The following is a 19,962-nucleotide window of genomic DNA, read 5'->3' as shown; positions in this document are numbered from 1 at the left end:
AGCTGGGACAGGGGAATCCTTTCCAGTACACGGGGCTGGGGACAGGGCTGGAGGAGGGAGTGGCGAAGGACACTTGCTCACGAGGCATGTGTGGACTGCTGTGGGGCCAGGGAGAGGGATTGTGTGTGTCCCACAGACATGGCTTGGGCCTGGGATGCCCCAAGAAACACAGGTGTGGTCCTGGGAGACCCGAGGCTTTGACCTTCCTGGAAACAGGCATGAGTCCAACTCTGACTAAACATTATAGAAACTCTTTATTATTAGACAAAAATAGACTCTTTTTTTTTTCCTTTCCCCCCTTTTCATGTGATCCTACTCTGATCTCTCTGCTTAGAGGGGAGGCAGAGGAGGGAGTGCCTTGCTCCCCACACCTCTCCCCTCTCCCTGCCGTGCCTGTCTCCCTCGCCAGCCAGCGCGGATGCTCTCCTGCAGGTGGGGCTGTCCGGATCACCCCTTCCAGGCTCCACCGCCTCACCCTCACACACCCGTCTCTGCCCTCTGCTCACATGCAAGGTCATCCCATGGGCCCATCCACTTCGCTTAGCAGGCTGGGGGCGGGGGAGGAGAGCAGTGTCCCAGGCCAGTGTGTCCGCTCCCCACTCCTAGGGGAGAGGCCGGCTCCTGGGTCTCCTGGGTCCAGGCCAGGGGAAGTGAGGGCTGTGGTGCTGAGAGGGGCACAGTGCTGACGTGGGCTTGGAGCTTGTGGCCTCCCTTCATTTCCTCTGGCCCAGTAAAACTTTGGTGATGAAGGTGACAATGGCGCCTGCGGGCTGATCTGGGTCTAGCTCTGCAAAGAGGTGACACACGTTCTCCCAAGGGCTTCCTGGCTTCTTGGCCACAAAACCAAAGATCCTGGGGGCACAAAGGCAGGGTGGGGAAGGCTGAGCATCCCTTCCTCAGGGACCACCATGCCAGGGATGGGGAGCAAGCAGGCGCCTGGACACCATGCTGATGCCATGCTGGGAGGGGAGACGGCACTCTGGGGGAGGCTTACTTGGAGGTGGTCCCGTCGGAGTTGGTCCATCTGTGGAAGGAGAAGAACTGTGAAGGGATGCACCCAGGGAAGAGCTACCAATGGAGAAGCTGGGCTGGGGACTGTGGGATGAAAGGGCTGGGAGGGAGGGTCACCTCCGGTCCTGAGGGTCAGTGCTGGAAAAGGTGATGCTGTTGACTGGATAATGGCGGCGAAAGAAGAGCCTGTAGGGACGAGGGTGGGGAAGGTCATCCAGAAATTGGGGCCCCCGGGGTCTGTGCCTGGGGTCCCCCAGGGGCTTATCTGGCACACATACTTCCTTTGGTTGTCTGTGAGTGTGATGCCCTGGGCTGAGACCTTGAAGTGGACAACGGCTGGTGTGGGGCGGGGGCTGCAGCTCAGAGCTGCGGAGCTGGCCCGTGCCACTGCTTGGGGGCCCGTCAGTGACTCCGTCTCCACTGAGGTCAGGTAGAGCACGCTGCAGGCTGCAGGGTGAGGAGTGGGGTTGAAGGGAGTAGGGAGCGGTGGCTCTGCCAACCCCCAGCTCTATCTCCCATCCGTGTTCCTCCCACCCACCGAGCTCTCGCACTTTCCCCAGCTAGTGCTGCTCAAAATGCATCCATCACACAGGTAACCTGTTAAAAAGGCAGGTGACTGCGCGAGATGCTGGAAGGAAGCCGGAGAATCTGCATTCTAGCAAGACCCCACCCCTGCAGCCTAGACAGGACTCCCCATCCTATCGTGCCTATGGGTACAGGCCTCCCCTGACTTCCTGGGTGAGGTGCATCTGCCAGGGCCGGCCCACACACAAGGCCTTTCTGTTCCCTATGTGTCAGGGGTGTCCCGTTTGGTGCCTGCGGGAGGGAAGGAGGGAGAGGCCCGTACCGGCGCCTTGACGCAGGAGGTCTGCCGCTGTACTCATGTTGCTGGGCACTGGGGCCTCTGGGACCTCCTCCAGAGGATCTGAGGGAAATGGGGGTCAGCAGGGAGTGGCAGGCCCAGGAGCTGAGGGCGCCCTCTGCCGTCCCAAGGGAAGGCAGGCAGGCAGGGAGCCAGGACTGGAGATTGTGCCTTTGGCCGCAGTGGGAGGGGAGACGGGGGAGGACAGATGCCCAGACACCCACCTTTGCTGGGAATGCGCAGGCAGCAGGGCAGGGACAGTGGGGAGATGGAGTGCTGGGAGACCAGGGCTGACAGGCTGCCTGCAGGGGAGAGGCGAGCGGGCTCCCGAGGTGCCCAAGTCCTCCACCTCCCTCCTGACACCTCCTGACCTCCCCGGAATGCCAAGTGCAGCCTTCCCCACCCCTGCTTCTCACCAAAGTAGGGCTCGCTGGGACAGCCCTTGATCTTCACCCCTTTCGGCCCAGTCTCAATGAGAAAATGACGGACCAGCTGTTCTGAGGGGTCCCCTGACAGGAGTGGAGAAGAGGGGAGAAGATTCCAGGTTCCGCTTCTCTCTGCTGGAATTCTCTACCAAGCAGGAGAGCTCATCTCCTCCTCCTCCACCCTGCCTAGTCTTGCCTCTGTGCCTCCCCTCACCACACCCTCCTCCCCCTCAGGCTGGGCCACTCTGTACCTTTCCAGGACTGGGCGCTGGGAGGGGGCGTGGCCACCTTGAGAGCCAGCCCATAGGCTCCTTGGAATGAATGACTGTCCCTGATCAGGAAGGCCCCAGGGTCTTTGTCCTTCAGCAGGGTGATGGCTGGGGGAGGCAGGAGAAGTTTTCACAGCGGCCGACCAAGCCCCAGGTAGCACCTCCGCTCTGCTGCCTGAGCCCCCCAGACCTCTGGCCCTGACAGCTGTGGTGTCAGCACCCAGGATGCCACTGGGGAGTCAGTGCACTGGGCACTGACCTTGTGAGACCTCCTCGGGCCTAAAACCCAGAATCACCTGCTAGAAAGAGACTTGGCCCAGAGGAGACCCGCTGACTAAGTGGCACAAACCAGAAGCTGAGCCAAAGGCCCGGAGCGGGTGGGGGCAGGCTGGCTTCTCACCTTGGTCACGGGACAGGTGTGGCTTGTACCAGAACTTGGATGTGTCCTGGACAAACTTGACATTGCTCTGGCTCTCTTGCATCGGGGGCTCTAGAACAGGGAGGGACTAAGCTTGACCCCAGGGCTCCCCAGTCCTCATGCCATGCCCCTCCCTGGAAACCAGGTTCTCCCCAGGTGGCCCCAGCCTCCTGAAGGCCTGTATACCTGGGGGCTGGGGGGTGTTATCCGGGAGCAGAGGTGCAAAAGTGACATGGTGACTAGCGCCTCTGGCTGGTGGGGACGCCTGCTCTGGGCCCCAGGGTCCCGGCTGCTGCCCAGGCCCCAGCAGGTGGCGTTTCTCAGGGAGAGGGGGCTGGGGGGCGCCGTTGATGTCGTACGATGCAGCCAGAGGAAAGGCAGGTGTGGGCGAGCTCTGAGGGGGTTCTGGGCTGGCCACAAGCCAGGGCATCTGAGTAGGCACAGGGGTGAGGGGGGACCCATCTGGGCTGTCCGGGGGGTCTCGCAGGCCCTGCCAGGGGGCGTGACGGAGGCCGGGCAGGGTGTTGGGTACAGGCCCCCTTGGACTGGTGCTGTCTGAGCGGCCCCCCGGGCTCCTCTCCTGAGGCCAGTCGTTGGGAGAGCTGGGTGGGGAGGCTGGGGAGAAGGCGCCAGGGGCTGGAGGCTCAGGCCCACTTCTTGCAGGCAGCTCTGGAGCCTTATCAGCGCCTCCCTGGCAAACAGGTGGCAAGGCCTCTGCAGGACTCAGTCTCTGAGTGGGCGCCAAGGTGGGGGAGCGGGTGTCCTGCCGTCGGGCGCTGCAGGGAGGGAAGGCGGGCGGGAGTTTAGTTGGGTTGCAGAGCCCTGCGTGAGCTGCCTCCCAACCCAAGCTTCAGTGTCTACCCAGATAAGGAGGCCCCTGAGCTGCCCAGCCCCATGAAGCACCTCTCCTTGCCCTGGACGGGGCTGCTGGTGTGCAGCGGCGTGGAAGGACCAGACAGCTCGGAAGCAGCGCTGCACTGGGCATCTCGTGGGGACCGGGGCAGGGTGCTGTGCCCGCTGGGACCCTCCCTCCAGGACACAGGCTCCGGCGACTCTGCAGGGAGAGGAGCTGTGGGCCAGGAAGAGCCCCCTTTGCCTGGCTTAGCTCTTCCTCAGTCTGTGCTTTCCCCACATTCCCCAGAACCCTCTTCTGCCCTGGGCATCCCCCTTCCCAGGGCCTCACCTGCAGATGCCAAGGGTCCTGCTGGGGCCAGGTGCCCAGGCAGCGGATACCGGTCCCCTCCCTCCTCTGCAGGGATCTCGTAGCTCAGCTTCCTGGACTGGGGGTAGGGCGGGCTGCCCGGGGAAATGGAGCCAGCCCGGGGGGAGTGGGCACGAGGGCTGGGATACCCTCTGCCCTCACCTGGAGACCCACAGCTGTGCGGCACCCGGCCATATGCTGGGCAGTAACTGGGAACTGCTCCTCCATAGCCGTACGTCACCAGGGCAGGGTACCCTGGGTGCCCATACCTTCCCTCGGGGCACAAGGCGTAGGAGCAGCCCTCATGCCCTTCCTCGCCTGCCTTGGGTGGCTTCAAGCAGCTGTAGTCAGGCAGCGGGGTGTGGTGGTGCCCACAGGCAGGCACCAGCAGAGGCAGCGGGTGCCCAGGTCGCACTGGGTGCAGGAGGGGCTTGCCAGCCTCACTTGCCCACCCCTCTCCAGCCTCCCTCTCCAGCCGCAGCCCATAGAGGGCTGCCGTGGGCAGTGCTAGCTTCTCCTCACAAGCGGGGCACGAGCATAGCGGAGGCAGCCCCGGGTCTTCCAGGATCACCACCTCCCGGTAGCCTGGGGGGCGGTAGCCAAAGTCTCCATTGGCGGGTTTCCCCAGCTCAGACGGGTAGGGGTACGGCCCCTCGGACAGTGAGCGGCAGAGGCGTCTCTTCTCCACGGAGGGCTCAGCATAACCCTGTGGGGGCCCCTCATAGGCTCCGAAAGCCAGCCGCCGCCTCTCCAGGGTCCCCTCTGGCCGGTAGTAGCCTCCATTGGGGACCCCGCAGGGTTCCCGGTAGCCCTGGCGGCAGGAGCAGTGGCGGCTGAGGCCAGGCCTGTGTCCCGAATACATTCCGAGGTGGGGGCCTCCGCCTGCAGCAGGCTGGTCTTCGTCATCAAGGATGGCCGTCTCGCGCCCAGCTCCCCGGCCCCCACTAGCCACTCCACAGCCTCCCAGCAGGCGCTCGAGCTCCTGCCGCTCGGCAGCCGTCGGGGGTGGCCGGCCAGGGGACTCAGCAGCCGGCTCCGTGGTCAGTGTGGAGGAGTGGCCAGAGTCGCTGCTGACAGAAAGCAGCGGGGGTGGGGGTGGCTCCGGAGACGGGGCCGGCGGGGTCTGGCGGGGGGCTCGCTGCACCTGGGCATAAGGACTGCCATCCAGGGGCCCCCGGGTGTGGGTGACAGAGTCTGAGTGGGGAGAGGATCAGGGCAGGAGAGCAAGCAGGCAAAAGTGAGAGAGAGAGAGGGAGAGACAGATAAAGCACGTGTGTTAATAGGGGATAGTGCCGGAGACTCCAGCTCAGGGGGTGTCTCTTGGGAGGGTGTCTGTCTAGGGAGGGAAGCATGTACCGCTCCCCCCAGAAACTCCACCTCCCGCCACCTCTGGGGACACCCCACACACCATCCGCACTGTCCTCATGGTGCAAGTTGAAGTTCTCGTAGGAGTCCCAGCGCACTGCGGGCTCTGCAGTGTTGTAGTCGACAGAGACGGAGGGCTCATTCCGTGGGGTGTTACCTATAGAGGGGCGTCCTGGGGGTGAGGAGCAGGGAGACAACCCCCTGACTCCTGCCCCCTCCCAGGCTTGGCTCTTACCTTTGATCTTCTCTGGGCTGGAGGAGAAGACGAACTCCACCGAGGCTTGGAAGGGGAACCTCTCGTCTGTGGGGAGTGGACGGTGAGGAGCCAGGTGCCCCCCTCCCTGCCCTTACCCACCTGCCTGCCTCACCCGGGCTCCAGCCCCCAGGCCACTTGTCTCCAACTCACCGGTCCAGGCCTCATCCAACTGGTCCTTGGAGAAGGTGAGCCGTGGTCCATGGATGGTGCATGTGTGGAACTGGACTCGGAATACGAGGGTCCGGTCAGTTCCCCGGCTACCCTTGTGATAGCATGTTACCTGGGTGAGGGGAGGAAGACCAGCGTTCAGGCTCTGTGTCCACACACATCTCCTCTGTGCTTCCACCTTGGCGGCTATCTGGCTGCAGCTCTGCTCTGCCTCAACTCCAAGTTGACCTCCCCATCAGGAAGACAACCTCCTTGCCCTCCAGCCTGCCTTAAATCAATGGCTCTCCAGAGACGGTGCAGCTGGCAGCGTTCACCACCACCCCGACCCCACCCCCAGGACTCTCCCTGTGGCTAAGGCCCCCTCACCATGACATCGCCTTTGAGGAGGAGGGCTGGCTCCAGGCTGATACAAAGCTGCTGGGGACCAGGGCCTGCAACGTGACTGGGGAAGAGAGAGGGCAGAGCTGAATCAGGGGCACTTGGGTGCACCGGTGGCTGTGAAGAGTCAACAGGGAGTTGGGAGATCAGAGACTGAGCCCTCCCTGAGCGCGAGCTCTTTAAGCATCAGCTTCCCCATCTGTAAAATGGATTCTAGGATGCTATTAGTTTTGGGGTGCAGTGGCTAGAGCTGGAGGCCCAGCTGTCTGGGAAAGGCTGGAAAAACAGGGATTCAGGGAGAAGGGGTCTGGCAACAGAGCACTCACTAGATTCCTGATGTGTAGACAAGCTGCATGGACTGGTAGATCTTGAGGAAGGGCTGGAATCCTAGAGGAGCAAAAAAGAGAAGGTACATGAAGGGCGTTGAGTGGAGGGGTGGGGCACAGCCCCCCGATGGGGCACATTCCAGGCAGACTCACCTGCACCAGGTTCAAAGGCTGGCAGCACGGGCACCAGCACGTGGTGCAGGAAGAGAGGGCTGCTGTTCATGCGGATGGACCCGGACAGCAGACCGCTGAAGTAGGTGATATACCTGGTGGCCGGATGTCAAGGGGGATGTAAGCCCCTTCCAGGTCTTGGTCTCACGTGGTATAGCCATGGGCCCTGACTATCCCGTGAGTCCCTCTTTATCACAAGACTCAGCTTTATTTTCTGTATAGCTGTTGCTAACATCCCAAACGATCTTGTCTATTTATTTATAGGTTTATTGCCTTCTACCCCACCAGCATGTCAATAAGCCCCATGAGAGCAGGGACCTTGGATTTGTTCTGCATTCTCAGCACCTGACACAAGCCCCTAGCACACAGGAGGTGCTCCAGGAAGGTGTGCTGCATGAATGAGATAAGCTTGGCCTTGGCAGCCACGGAGGGACCTGCTCGCCTGGCCCATCCCCACCCAGGCTGCTCACCGGCGCTGGGAGGGCTGCAATTCTGCGGCAACCTTGTCTTCACAGAACTTCCGCATGGTAAGGGTCGCCAGTGCCTGGTCTGCCCTGGGGAGACAGGGGCCAGTGTGGGGGCTAAGGGGGTGGTTACATCCTGGTCTCCCTTTCCTAAGCTCCAGGGGAGGGAAGAGAGGTGTGATTCCCCGGAAGTCTAGAGGAAGTTCAGAGTGGTGGTGCAGAGAACTAGAAACCCCACAAGCAGCCACTTTACTAGTTGTTGGACTGCAGGCAACTGTTCCCTGAGTTTTAGTTTCTTCCTCTGTGAAATGGGACAATAAGACCATGCTATGCGTTGAACTGGGGCTTCCCCCGTGGCTCAGTGGTAAAGAACCCACCTGCCAATGCAGGAGACATGGGTTTGATCCCTGGGTCGGGAAGATCCCCTGGAGAAGGAAATGGTCACCCACTCCAGTATTCTTGCCTGGGAAATCCCATGGCAGAGGAGCCTGGCGGGCTATAGTCCATGGGGTTGCAGAAGAGTCGGATATGACTTAGCGACTAAACAACAGAAATGGGTTGAATTGTGTCCCCCCAGAAGATATGTACCTCAGAATGTGACCTTATTTGGACATAGGGTCGTTGCAGATGTAATTAATTAAGATGTTATACTGGAGTAGGGTGAGCCCTTAATCCAATGTGATTGGTGGCCTTAGAAGAAAAGAAGAAGAGACACAGACACACAGACACACAGGAAGAAGGCCATGTGACGACGAAGGCAGAGACTGGAGCGATACATCTGTAAGCCAAGGGACACCAAGGACTGCTGGCCCCCACCGGCAGCTGGGAAGAGGCCACTCCAAGAGTCTCAGTGCGAGTGTGGCCCTGCTGACACCTTGATTTCAGACTTGGAGCTTCCAGAACTGAGACAACAAAGTTCTGTTGTCTTAAGCTACTTAGTCTGTGGCACTTTGTTATAGCAGCCCTAGGAAAGTGGTGAAGTACAAGTGAGAAAAAGGAGGTGGAAAGCTCAAGTTTATAGTAAATGGCTCTGAACCCTGAGGTGGGCTTTAGAGGAGTGGGGCTCATCAAGGTTCAGCTGGAGGGAGGGTCCCTGGGGAAGGGGGGACTTGGGGCTGGGGCACCTTACCCTGCAGAGATCTTGCTGTAGTGCATATAGGCAGAGACGATGACCCCGAGCTTGCCCTTGCTCCCCTGAGGACAAAGAGGGATAGAGGGCTTGCTGGGGCCCTTTGCTGAGGGCCCCCAGTCCTGTGAACCTGAAGTTCCAGCTCACCTTGCAGTACAATACGACCACGTGCTGCGGGTCAGCACTGAGCCAGGTCTCCATGGCTTTGCAAATGGAGCACAGCTTGTCTAGGGGGGGTGCGTGCAGCTCAGGCCAGCCAAAGTCCTGGACCTGAGGGGTACAGGGATGGAATTGGGGCTGGTGGCCACCAAAGAAGAGGTGGATGGGGTGGAAGACGGATAGGGTTTAGGTGCCTGGAGACAAGGTCAGGGGCCTGTTGCTTGTGTCGATGACAGCCTCAATTCTTTCCTCACTGAGATGATGGGTCGATACCTGCTGCACCACACTTTGGGCTGTCCCAAGTGACAAGTCATATGGGCAAGTGTCTCAGAGTAAAGTAGATGCCAAGTGCTACTGTTAATACTGAGAAGGCTAGGGGTGATGGTTTTAATTCCCTCCTACCTTCGGGTTTAGGCGGGTCAGGTCATGTCTTTTCTCTGAAAGGTTGAAGAGCTGCAAGTAAAGTGGGGGCGTTAGGCGAAGTGACCCTAGGCAGCGAGGCGTGGTGATTCTTGGAGGTGTCACCTGCTGTGACCCTTAGTAAGGGTCTTTCTCCAAAAGGAGGAAGTGACTAAGGCCCGGCCTAACTTTGACAGCCGCATCAGTTGCCTGCCTTCTAGGTCGGCTCCGAGGAGCGTCCGGGGCCCCGCCTCCACAGGTTTGACGTCAGGGAGCTGCCGGGCCCTTCTGGCCCTCCCAGCCCTCTCATTGGCTGACTAAAGCAGGTCCCGCCTCTCACCAGGTACTTGTCACGGTGCTTGGATTGCAGCACGTGAGCCAGCTCGCGCAGGTGGCCCCGGTGTCGCTGCTCGTCAGGCCGCGCGGGGAAAGAGGCGGCCAGGATCCGCTCCGTCACGTAGGTGAGGTCCAAGTCCCAGCGGCGCTCCATGAGCGGGTCCAGGCTGAAGCTCCTGGGGAGGAGGGGGCGAAGCTGTGTTAGGAGCCGGGTGGGGAGAGGGTGTGGGGCGGGCACCGGGAGGCTGGTGTGATGGAAAGGTGTCTGGCCGACTACAGGTGAGGCCTCCTGGGTCCTGACCTTTTGGGGGTGGGGCTGTCCTAGAGAGCTTTGTTGGGGGGAACTGCCCTGGGCTGAGGGTAGGGTATCAGGAAAGGGCTCATATGGGACCACACCCGGCACCCTACTTACCTGGGCAGAGTGCTGCGCTGCTTTGAGTGGTTCAGAGACTTGGTGGATCCCTGGTGGATGAGATGAGATTTTGCACACGTCTTTTCTGCCCCTCATTCTCGGCCTCCCCACTCCAGAGCTCCATGAATTTTGCTCCAGGAGAGACCTAGGTCCTTAGTCCCAGAGCTATCTGCTTCCTTCCCCGCCCCAACCCCCGCTGCAGCATCACCTTACCAGGTGCTCTATGCGCCTCACAGGGGCGGTGTTTCTCCGCTAGAGGGAGAAGGGAGAGGAAAAGGGAGTGGTTAGGGAAGGGGCAAGGACCAGTCTGGGCCTGGGGGCAGTGGGGAGGGGCTGTGTGTGTCCCTGTGAGGGCTGTATTAGGTGGGGCAGGGAGAGAGGGAGGAGTCCTAACCCTGAGCAGGCCCAAGACACAAGAGCAGAGGGCTCAAAAAGTTTTCCACTGTCTGAGGATGGCCACTAAGGACAGCAGTCCATTCAAGGTAACTTCTTGGGGCCCCGTCTGTGGCCACCAGACCTCTGGACTCTTTGGATCCCCCACCCCATCCCAGAGCACACTCACCAGCTCCACGGGAGGCAAAGCCTGACAGGACGAAGTCACCTGGAAGGAGACTGGAGTGAGGAGCTGAGCTGCTGGTGAAATGGGCTCTCCTGGGCTTAAGGATGGGGCCACCCCTCAGCTTCAGCAAGAAAGTGGAGGGGCTGTCAGCAGATGGGCACAGGCTGCAACTGAGGTTCCTCTATTTAAGGGAGCCTCCCCTCTGGCCTCTCGGCCTCCCACCCCTGGGCCCCCAACATGTTACTCTTGGCTCCCAGCCCCCTGCCCACACAGACCCCCATTCATCCAGCTGCAGGGTAGGAGTTATATATAGAGCCATGCAGGCAGGCCACAGCCAGGGACAGACACTGGCCTCTTTCACTGGGAGACCCCGCCCCTGGGCACACAGCTCCCCAAAGCAAGCTCCAAGGCCCTAGGAAGGAGGAGGACTCACACTGCAGGAGGAGGACTAGGGCACCCCAGAGATGGGGCTGGCTCAGGTACCCAATGGATAATGGGTGCTGCCTACATCTTGCATCTTCTGCCCAGCCTTTCCAGGACCCAGGACAAGACCCACTCAGGCATCCTGAGGATCCTTCCCCAGAGGGAAGGCACAGCCCATCCGGCCACCAGTCTCTGCTTTGACCCCCACCCACCCCACCCTTCCTCCTCCTCGTTCTCCTCCTCTTCCCTACCACCACCCCCCCCCGCCCTGCCCGGTCCTCGCGCCAGCTGCAGCCTGGGCACAGCACCAAGACAAACGTGCTGTCTTGCTGTCCACCCGCCTGGGCCAGTCCTCCAGGGGGTGGAGTAGGGTGGTTCTTAAAGGGCCAAGTACAGTACCCTCTGTTACCCAGCAGGGGTTCCCCAATGATGAGAGGGGTGGAAGGGAGGAGAAGCCCATTTCAGAGGAGGAAGGGACCCCAGGCCCTCCTCCCCACATCAGATTACCCACCTTTGCTTCACATTTTCTGTGTGTTGCCACCTTGCAGACTAGAGGGGATGGAGGGGAGGAGAGGTGTTAGCAGGGGCCTACTGGGGCAGTGGAAGGGTGGCTCTCTTGTCTCCCCAGGTTCTGGAACTTTCCGGACTCCAGCTGTACTGAGCTGGCTGGAGTCCGGGAGCAGGGGCAGAGTTCAAGGGAAGCACATGGCAGTGGTGCGCTACTGCCCAGGCCGGGGAGTGGGGGACCCAGGGGCAATGATCTAGGGTGGGTGCGGGTGTGGAGGAAGGCACAGAGGGAAGCCTCCAGTTCCAGGTCAGGTGGAAGGGTAATTTAGAGTACTAGGCTTCCTGGGGTGCTGGGGGTGCAAGGGCTGTTTGGAGGGGAGGCAGTTCCTCTTGGCCCCCACGTTGCCCAGCCCATACTCTGTTCTGGGGTCTGCCTGCTGGGGCTGTGCAGCCCAGCGGTGCTGGGTGATGCTCTCAGAGCCACAGCCTAGGGTGGGGCGCCTCACCTCTGCGTGAGATGCCCTTCCCATTGATGGCTGCCTTACACACGGCACAGCACCTCACCTCTGCATGAGACGCCCGTCCCATCGATGGCCGCCTTACACACGGCACACACGGGTGGTTTCTTCCGGAAGACCTTCTCTCGGAAGCTATGCGGCTCAGCTTTCCTAGGCTGACGGGTGGAGGGACAGACAGACAGAGGTGTCAGTTCCCACGGGTCCATCTCCAGGACGGGGCCGGGCCTGAGTGCTGCACTTTTCCTGTTTTCCATCCTGATATGGCCCCCAAACTTGTCAAACGCAGTTGGCCACAGCTGTTTCCAAGCAGTTACAGTGCTTGTCCTCGACAGTGCATAGAACCTGGCCCCTTGCGTCACCCTAGCTGGGTCAGCTCCTCCCCAAGGAATCACTTAGGCCCCTCACGTGGCCCTGGTGTGTGATACCCTTGTGGTCACTGTTACCCAAACCCTAGAGCTTCCGTTCTGGTGGCGGGGGGGGGTGGCGTTCCCCGACTCCTCTATGAAGGCAACCTGTTTCTCCTCCCATCTTGCCCTTCCTGTAGGAAGTAAGCAGGGAGGGGGTCAGACATGAATATAGGGTGTCAGTCACGAGCACCCAGATGACCCAGAGGAGAGTCCTCAACCAGGCCTGCTTCCCTGGCTCCCACTGTCCCCGTCCTCCCAGCAGCTGACACGCCCTCCTCCCCCCACTGTCAGAACAACATGTTTACTCATTGTGCACCAAGGCGGCAGGCAGCAATTGTGTAAGGAGGGGGCGGTCATGCTGGAGGGAGAGGCAGATGGAGGCACGACATGGAAATATTTAGCTGCTTTACTGCTCCAGGATGTAGTAAGCACCCAGTCACTTGAGAAGGTTCAAGAGGGATTCCAGCACTGAAGGGGGAGAGGGTGGGCCCGCTGCTCTCCGGGGCCTCTCCCCTCCCAGAGTGCTGTGAGCCAGGCGGCTGGGATATCCCCCGAGGCCCAGGACTACCGTTCCCATCCGTCCATCCTCTGGGGACCGATGGACCGTTTACCTCCTTGTCTCCTCTCCTATTTTTCTTTTCCTCTGGGATTCAAGTTCCTGCCTCCCTCCCCCATAGTACTGTCTCATGTTGCCCTGAGATACCTTTTTGAGGGGTAAGGCTGAAAAAAATGTGGAGAAAGGCAGTGATGGGGCCTCTAGGCCCCCCAGCCTGGGAATGCAGGCAGCACCTCTGGTGTCTTGGCTGTCCTTGAAGCTGCTGGATTAAACCCAACTTGAACTCTTCTGGGCTGGACCAACTCTGCCAGACCCACTAGGAAACTTGGGTGCATTTTGGTATTAATGGGACAGGCAGATGATGTCATGGGAAGCAAGTCAAGCCCCCTTGTCTAAGGCACTTCTGAGACCTGGCCGCCTCCCTTCCTTCCTTTGCCACCCCTGCCCCATTTCCCCTAAACTTCTTAGCTTAGGGAAGTTTTCTCCTGGGCTCCAAAATAGTAGCTGGGAAATTCCTACCATAATGTATACCTGCCCGTGCAGGGCTGGCCTGGGCTAGGGCAGGGAAGGTGACAGGGGAGCTGATGAGGATTTGCTATCACCCAGACTTCTGCTGCTCATGTCACAGCCCTGGCCGCTCCAAAGAGACAGAGTAACGAGGGGATACGGGACTAGGGAAGAAGGCTGAAACTGGCCCCCTCCCCCACTGCCCACTCCTCCACCCCCACCCCTCTGCCCAGTCAAGGGCACTCCTACCCTGCTGGTGGCCCGGCTGCTGTCCCTCCTCCCCAGGGCTCTCAGCAGCCTCTCCACCGGGCCGCTGGACTTCATCGTGTCTGGCTGCCTGGGGTGCTGGCCTTGGGGCCCGAACAATGCTGGGGCCTGGCCCGGGGCTTCCTGGAAGCGGCCTGGCTGGCGGAGGCAGCCGCTTCCCTTGGGTGGAGAGTAGGCTGTCTGGCTGGTGTGAGGAGAAGCCAAGCCCTGGAAGTGGAGGGGAGTGCAGGCGGGAAGGGGGCAGGTCGCTGCTCCAGGAAGTGTGTGTGGCGGGGGAGAGGATGTGGGGGAGGCCAGGAGATCAGATTCCCAGGATCTACCCTGCTGGGAGTGTCAGCCCAGGATCTTTTGCCCCCACCCCGATCCTGCTCGGGAGCTGCCCCCAGGCCTGGGATCTATCCTATCCGGGGATCTGTGGGATCCTGAGGTCCAGCCCCCAGTGGGGCGGGGCAGGGGCGGGGTGGGAATTTAGGTCTCAGGGCCCCGGACAAGGGCCAGAGGGGAACGCCGCGTCCCTGCCAGGCCAGCCTCCCCGCCTGAACTCTCAGGCTCTCTGGGGACCTTCTAGTGGGAGGGAGAGGGAGCTGGGAATCGCTGTCCCAGCTAGTTCAGGACCTGGACTGCATCCTGAGGGTCAGCGTTCTGCCTCAGTTTCACTAGTCGTGAAGCAACAGGAAGAGGAAAACATGCACTGGCCCCTTGCCCCCACCATCTACACTGAAAGCCAAATTCCAGCTGAGACTGCTCTGCCCACAGGAGTCAGTTATTCTGCCCTAGCCCAAGGCATTTGAGGCCCTTCTCCTGAAAGCTCCCCAGCTGCCCTGCTCCGGACACAGTCCTTCACTCACCTACTCCCTGGGTCCCTAGCTCCTCTTTGGAGCCTTGCAACTTGGGCCCTCCTCCTCCCCGTCCAGCCCTCCCCCCACCCCAAGCATTAGTTCTACCTTCATGGCTCCCCCAGCTCCGCTCTCCTTCCTCAGCAGCTGTCCCTGGGCTGGAGGGCTGGACAGGAGGCCCCCCTCCCAACACATACTCCACCCCCCTCCGCGGGCCTCCTGCCTCCCTCCTGGGAACACAGCCAGCTTCCTGTCCCAGGAGTTAAGGGAAGGAGGTGGACTGGGGCATTGGAAAGGGGTGGGGGTAGTAATCTTCCAAAAAATGTTAGGGGTTAACAGCCTGGGGGTTCTCAGCCCCAAGTCTTGGATCACAGCCCCCTAGAGCAGTCCAGTGGAACAGTCCAGCTGCTTGAAAGAATGTGCAAATGTGTGTGTCCTGTCCCCCCCCAACATTTGCACTGGTAGTTACTGAATGTCCCAGGGCTCTGGCAGCTCCCCCAGCTCTGGCTTCTCCCACCAGGCCCTCAGCCTCCCCTCTCCCTCCCCCGTGCCCATCAAGGTTGGTCTAACCCTGCCTCCTCTTCGATGAGCCCACTCAGGACACTTCCTTGGGCTGGGCCTAGCCTGAGACTTCTCCCTTGAAGCTCTAATTCCCCTTCCAGGTCAGGAAGTCTGTCCCCAGGGTACTCTGGCCAGAGGGAGGCCTAACCAGTAACTGGAGAGGGGCAGTGGCTCTGCAACCCACTCCCACCTCCAGCCCTGGCTGCTTCCCAGGACATTCCGGGCCCCTGGCCAGTGTGGGCAATCGGGCCGGGGGTGGTCCAGTCCCCAGCTCTGCTGGGAGCAGGTGAGGTGTGGTGGTGGTGGTGCGGGTGTGGGTGGTCTTTCTCCCCTCCTACTGCAGTTACCCCGACCAGGACTCCTCCAGCAGGCTTGTCTCTACTTCTGCTGCCTCCACAGGGGCTGAAAAGTCCCCTAACTTGGCAACAGGTCCCCAAACCTCCTCGGAGCCTCATTCTTGACCTCGTGGGTGGCTCACTAGGCCCTGTGTTGAGTGGCCAGGGAAGATGGCTTTGAGTCCCTCCCCACCCCGTGCAGCGCCTCTCAAGTGAGATGGAAGTGGGAGACCGCTGAGCCCGCTGCTAGTGCTGACAGGAAAAGCAGCTCCCTGGGGCAAGCTTGGGAAGCCCAGGCCAGAGCCCTGAGACCCTCACCCTCTTCCAGCCCCCAACCTTCCTGAGCCTGTCAGTCTCTCCCCCAGCCTGGCCCCTTCTCACTCCAAAGCCCTGGGTTTGTTTGGAGAAACCCTCCACCCGCACTCCCCCTTCCTGGAAATAGCTGTGGTTGGATGAGCGGCTGGGAGCCCAGCCGCGGAGGAGGGGTGAGGCCCAGGGAAGGAGACAGGGAGGGAAGGAGGGGTGCGTGAGAGTGCCCAGGGTGATCTAGAAAACTCACGATGGAGGCCGCATGTGCCTCGGTTTCCCCAGATGTGAGGTGGAAAAGGAAAACCCTGACACACACTCTCCCCGGCCAATTCCCGCCCAAGTCCCGGGCCTGCGGCGGCGGTGCGCGTGCGTGGCGGGACTGAGCGGCGGCGAATGCTATCCGGACGCGCGAAGGCAAGACGGCCGGCCGGGGAGTGGCCGTGGGCTGGCCCCGCCCCCGGCCACCTTTCCGGCCCCTGTCGGCCGCGGACCCCGGACCCCGGGCTCCCGACCCCCGACCTGGCGCGCCCGTTCCGCTCCCCACGCCCATTCGCCCCGCGCAGCGGCTCCGCGCCCCCTGGCGACCACCACCGGCACTGCCCGCCGCGCCGTGACGCACAGGCCGCCGCCCTCCCGTCCGGCGCCTCGCGGCCACTCACCTGCGGGGGGCGCCCGGCGGGGCGGGGGCGCGGCGGGGCGGGGCAGCAACAGGGGGAGCCCCCGGGCCAGCCCATCCCGCCCCGGGCCCGCGCCGAGCAGACGCTGAGGAGGCGGAGGAGGCGGGACGGGCGCGCCGCGCTCGCCCCCGCCGCTCCCCGCGCCGCCCTCTGCTCTCTCCCGCGCGCTCTCCTCCCTCCCTCTTTCCCTCCTTCCCGGGCTCCAATCCCCACGTGCCGCCCGCTCCCCGCCCCTCCTCCTCCTCCTCTCTCTTCTCCCCACCTTCTCCGGCGAGTCCACGCGCCCAGGAGCTAGGAAGGAGGCATGAGGGGACTGGCAGAGACCCTCGGAGACAGAAATTCGGGGAGAGAGGTGGACACGGAGAACACAGGGACAGGAAACAGAGCCCCGCAGAGACTGACCCAGAGAGAGACAGGCAAAGAAACTTACGAGCCAGCAGAAGAAAAGGTGGACAGAAGGCACCAGAAGCAAGGGCGTAGAGGACTGCCTCAGCCTCTTTCAGTCTGGCCCCTTCTCAGGAGTGTATTTGAGAGTGGGCTTGACCACCCAAGGCAGTAGGGTCCACCCGCTGCCTGGCCTAGTGAAGCTAGCGCCACCTTCCCATCGGGGCTTCGGATGAAGGCACCGGGTGTCACTTGTCTCCCAAGTCGCTGGGCACACTTCCCTGGTCCTCTGCCCCACGGGAGACCTCTCTCGGATGCCACTTATGCTCCCCCAAAGGACTCAGAGCTGAGGACCTCCAGGTCAATTTCAACCCCCCATCCCTAACCTTAAGCCACTCCAGTGAGCCCAAACACCCCCTGCTTTGAACCTGGCCTGTCCTGTTCCCTAGGAGAATTCTGTTTAAAAAGTCTTCACTTTTAACTCAAGTTCCTGGCTTCCCAGTGGACACGGAAATTCATTCTAATCTCATTCACTACTTTTGCAGTGTCTGGATCTGGTACTAGATTGGCACTTCTTGGAACTGAGGCTCTGGGGTTGATTTGAGTCTTGCTGCCCTGGAGGGGAAGGTAGAGGGAACGGATGTCTTTCTAGAAGCTCAATCTATTCCCATTCCCAGATTCCCCACTGTTCTTTAGCAGTGAACGGTTCCTGAAAGTTTCTCCCTCTGTCCCCCTCCCCTTTGGATTTTCCATGATGAAAACTGGCCGGGGGGGAGGCGGAAAGGGGGTCAGGCAGATTCTGAGGAGCCAGTGCCCCGGCCTCAATGCCCAACGCCAAGCACTAAGGCCCTCTGTTCCTCACTGGCTCGTCTCTCATCTGAGTCTTTTCTCTGCTCATCTAGCCTTTGGCAAAGGCTGAGAAGTCTGGTTCTGATTACGAGAGAGTGGAGCACCTGATTCTAATCTGGCAGCAGGGAAGAGGTTGGGAAGTGGTGACAGTGCAGGGCCCCCAGAAACTGGCATTTGGGAGGGGTATGTGGCTGGGACCCTTGAACTTACTGCTCTTGACTGAGTTGGTGTCCAATAGCCAGTCTCAGATTAGAGCAGCAGGAGTCACTGGGCTTTGGAGGAAGGGGTGGAGGATTGGAATGGAGCAGGGGAGGGAAGAGATCTGGAGGCATTAGGAGAAGGGGAGGGGCTGGAATTCGAGGACAAGAATCGGAACCTGCTGGGAGAGGGGGAGGGCTGAAGATCATTCAGTGTATTTTGGCCAGGTCTGATTATGTAATCAAGATACTGAGATACGAAAATTCACTCACTCCTTTCGTACCTAAGGCTAGCTCTTACAAAATCTTTCCTCTTCCAGAATTTGTTAGGGTCTTTGGCTGGGCCCTGGGATGCACACCAAAGGGGGTAGGTTCTAGAGGTACCAAAGGAGAGACTGGGGCTCAGAGAAAACATCCTTGATTGGATCCCAGAACGGTGGGCAGGGCTAGAGCCTCACACTCATGCTGGTATTGCTGTCCCTAAGAGAAACTTTTTTGGCAGGTGTGTGTGGGGGCATCCTGCCCCACTGCTGCTGCTGCTGCTGCTAAGTCGCTTAAGTTGTGTCCGACTCTGTGCGACCCCAGAGACAGCAGCCCACCAGGCTCCCCTGTCCCTGGGATTCTCCAGGCAAGAACACTGGAGTGGGTTGCCATTTCCTTCTCCAATGCATGAAAGTGAAAAGTGAAAATGAAGTCTCTCAGTCGTGTCCGACTCTTAGTGACCCCATGGACTACAGCCCACCAGGCTCCTCCGTCCATGGGATTTTCCAGGCAAGAGTACTGCCCTGCTAGCAGGATCTTAGTTTCCCAACCACAGATCAAACCTGGCCCTTGGCAGTGAAAGTGCCAGGTCCTAACCACTGGACGACCAGGGAATTCCCAATAAAAGGAACTTTTGAGGTGCCAAAGAATTGGGGCAGGGTCATAAGGTGGGTAGCTGAACTTACAGCTCAGGGGAAGGGGGCTGCAGGAGGGACGCTGAGGAAGGTGGAGAGTGAAAAAATAAAGGTGGCAGCTTGGAGAGGGTGAAATTATAATGGGTGGCATGGGGGGCCAGCCAGGCATCCTGACTACCATACCAGCTGAGAGCAGAGGGAACTTTAGAAAGGAAGGGGAAAGGGAGGAAAAAACCAGGATGGTTTCAGTGAATCAAGTTGAAGAACACCTTCTGACCCTTCCTGCAGGTTTTCCTTACCTTAACTATGCAGAGGGCAACCCATCTTGGCACGGAAGGCTGAACCCCCTCTTCCGTGGTCTGGGGTGATCCCATGCTTGTGGCCGAGTGTGCTCAGATCCTTGGGGTAGGGGATTACAGGAGGAGGGCATCGAAAGAGTAGGCTGTTCTGGCACAAAGAGGTCAGGGGGCCTTGAGGGAAGGGTTTGGGCTCTGGGAACCAGGAAGGGCGGGGGAGGGGCAGAGCTATCTCCAGAGGCCAATCTCCTGGCTGAGGACAGAGGGTATATTGTCCAACTGGGAGGTTGCTGCTGCTGGGCGGGGAGCAGTGCAGCTCGCCTCTTCCAAACTTTTCTTTTTGGTGAGACTGGGGGTGAGAGAAGGCAAAGTCTCTTGTCCACACTTGTGGCCCTGGGGGTTACGATGGTTGCTGAGAAACAAGGTTTTATTTGAGCAACAGCTTCCCAGAAGATGTGTAGGTCTCCCACTTCCTGAGAAACCAGATTCTGGGCACTCACTGGGACCCTGCTTTGGGATCTGGAGCCTAATGCTTAATTCTGTTTAGGAGAAACTAGGCCACGTGGACTGGAATTCACGTGGGACCTGGCCAGACTCAAGTTGATGCCAAACCTGCAGCCTCCAGTTGCTCAAGACAACAGGAGGTTGACAGGGCTGACCCATCTTGAAACCCATTTCAGTGGTTGGGCTTCTCAGAGTCCATACATTCTGACTGAGGATGGTGGGCAGACCAGTGAACTTAACCTGTTGGGACATAGAACGGGCAGTTCCCTTCTCCCTGCTTTTTCTGTGCACAAGCAACGAGAACCTCTTTCCAGTCAGCCCTTTTCCCATCTTCATCCTTCTTTCCATCAGTTTATTCAGACCTCAGTATTACAGTGAAGAGGGTGGCTTGAAATGAAGGCTTTGGAGGATGTGACTGAGGCAGGCTATACAGGCAGCCTGGGCGGGAGCTTTTCCTCCCTGCCCACAGGGATCACAGCACAGCACACGCCCCTTATCCCTCAACTTGGAAGTCAACGCACCAGCCGTAAACTACAGGAGCTGTTGCTGCTGGAATTTGCCCAGGAAAGCCACCTGTTTAACTGTGCTCCCATCTCCCGCCCCACACTTCCTCTTGGCTCCAAGT

General features: G+C 60.1%; 1 protein-coding gene across 7 annotated transcripts; it reads right to left on the bottom strand.

Moving 5' to 3' along the window:
• Nucleotides 1–235: 235 nt before the first annotated feature.
• Nucleotides 236–16,363, bottom strand: TNS2 (tensin 2). Of its 7 annotated transcripts, none has more exons than XM_070370838.1 (29): nucleotides 16,194–16,363; nucleotides 11,803–11,911; nucleotides 11,243–11,280; nucleotides 10,312–10,350; nucleotides 9,963–10,001; nucleotides 9,750–9,799; nucleotides 9,342–9,513; nucleotides 9,005–9,055; nucleotides 8,591–8,713; nucleotides 8,444–8,508; nucleotides 7,321–7,404; nucleotides 6,833–6,945; nucleotides 6,680–6,740; nucleotides 6,342–6,417; nucleotides 5,958–6,087; nucleotides 5,787–5,852; nucleotides 5,595–5,708; nucleotides 4,169–5,380; nucleotides 3,889–4,054; nucleotides 3,172–3,761; nucleotides 2,968–3,057; nucleotides 2,550–2,675; nucleotides 2,290–2,382; nucleotides 2,098–2,175; nucleotides 1,859–1,936; nucleotides 1,290–1,458; nucleotides 1,129–1,197; nucleotides 995–1,024; nucleotides 236–852 (listed from the first exon to the last, which is right to left on the bottom strand). In XM_070370838.1, the coding sequence occupies exons 1-29, from the start codon at nucleotides 16,266–16,268 to the stop codon at nucleotides 714–716; spliced, it is 4,245 nt and encodes a 1,414-aa protein (XP_070226939.1). In that variant the 5' UTR covers nucleotides 16,269–16,363; the 3' UTR covers nucleotides 236–713. The 7 variants fall into 7 exon arrangements, with proteins under 7 accessions (XP_070226939.1, XP_070226942.1, XP_070226937.1 ...); XM_070370841.1 differs by having other exon boundaries at nucleotides 3,889–4,039; XM_070370836.1 differs by lacking the exon at nucleotides 16,194–16,363 and adding an exon at nucleotides 14,438–14,487.
• Between the last annotated feature and the right edge of the window lie 3,599 nt (nucleotides 16,364–19,962).

This window comes from Bos mutus, chromosome 5, assembly GCF_027580195.1.
Source record: "Bos mutus isolate GX-2022 chromosome 5, NWIPB_WYAK_1.1, whole genome shotgun sequence".
NCBI classification, from domain to species: domain Eukaryota; kingdom Metazoa; phylum Chordata; class Mammalia; order Artiodactyla; family Bovidae; genus Bos; species Bos mutus.
Note: the sequence above shows the minus strand (reverse complement) of the source record. Positions and strands in the feature narration are given on the sequence as shown.

Coding starts and splice junctions, on each gene's coding strand:
- TNS2 (XM_070370838.1), bottom strand. CDS start 16,268: ATGGGCTGGCCCGGGGGCTCCCCCTGTTGCTGCCCCGCCCCGCCGCGC. Junction 9,514..9,749: donor CAGCGCAGCACTCTGCCCAG/GTAAGTAGGGTG, acceptor CCTCCTCCCCAG/GAGCTTCAGCCTGGACCCGC. Junction 3,762..3,888: donor CCCGTCCAGGGCAAGGAGAG/GTGCTTCATGGG, acceptor CCCTCCCTGCAG/CGCCCGACGGCAGGACACCC.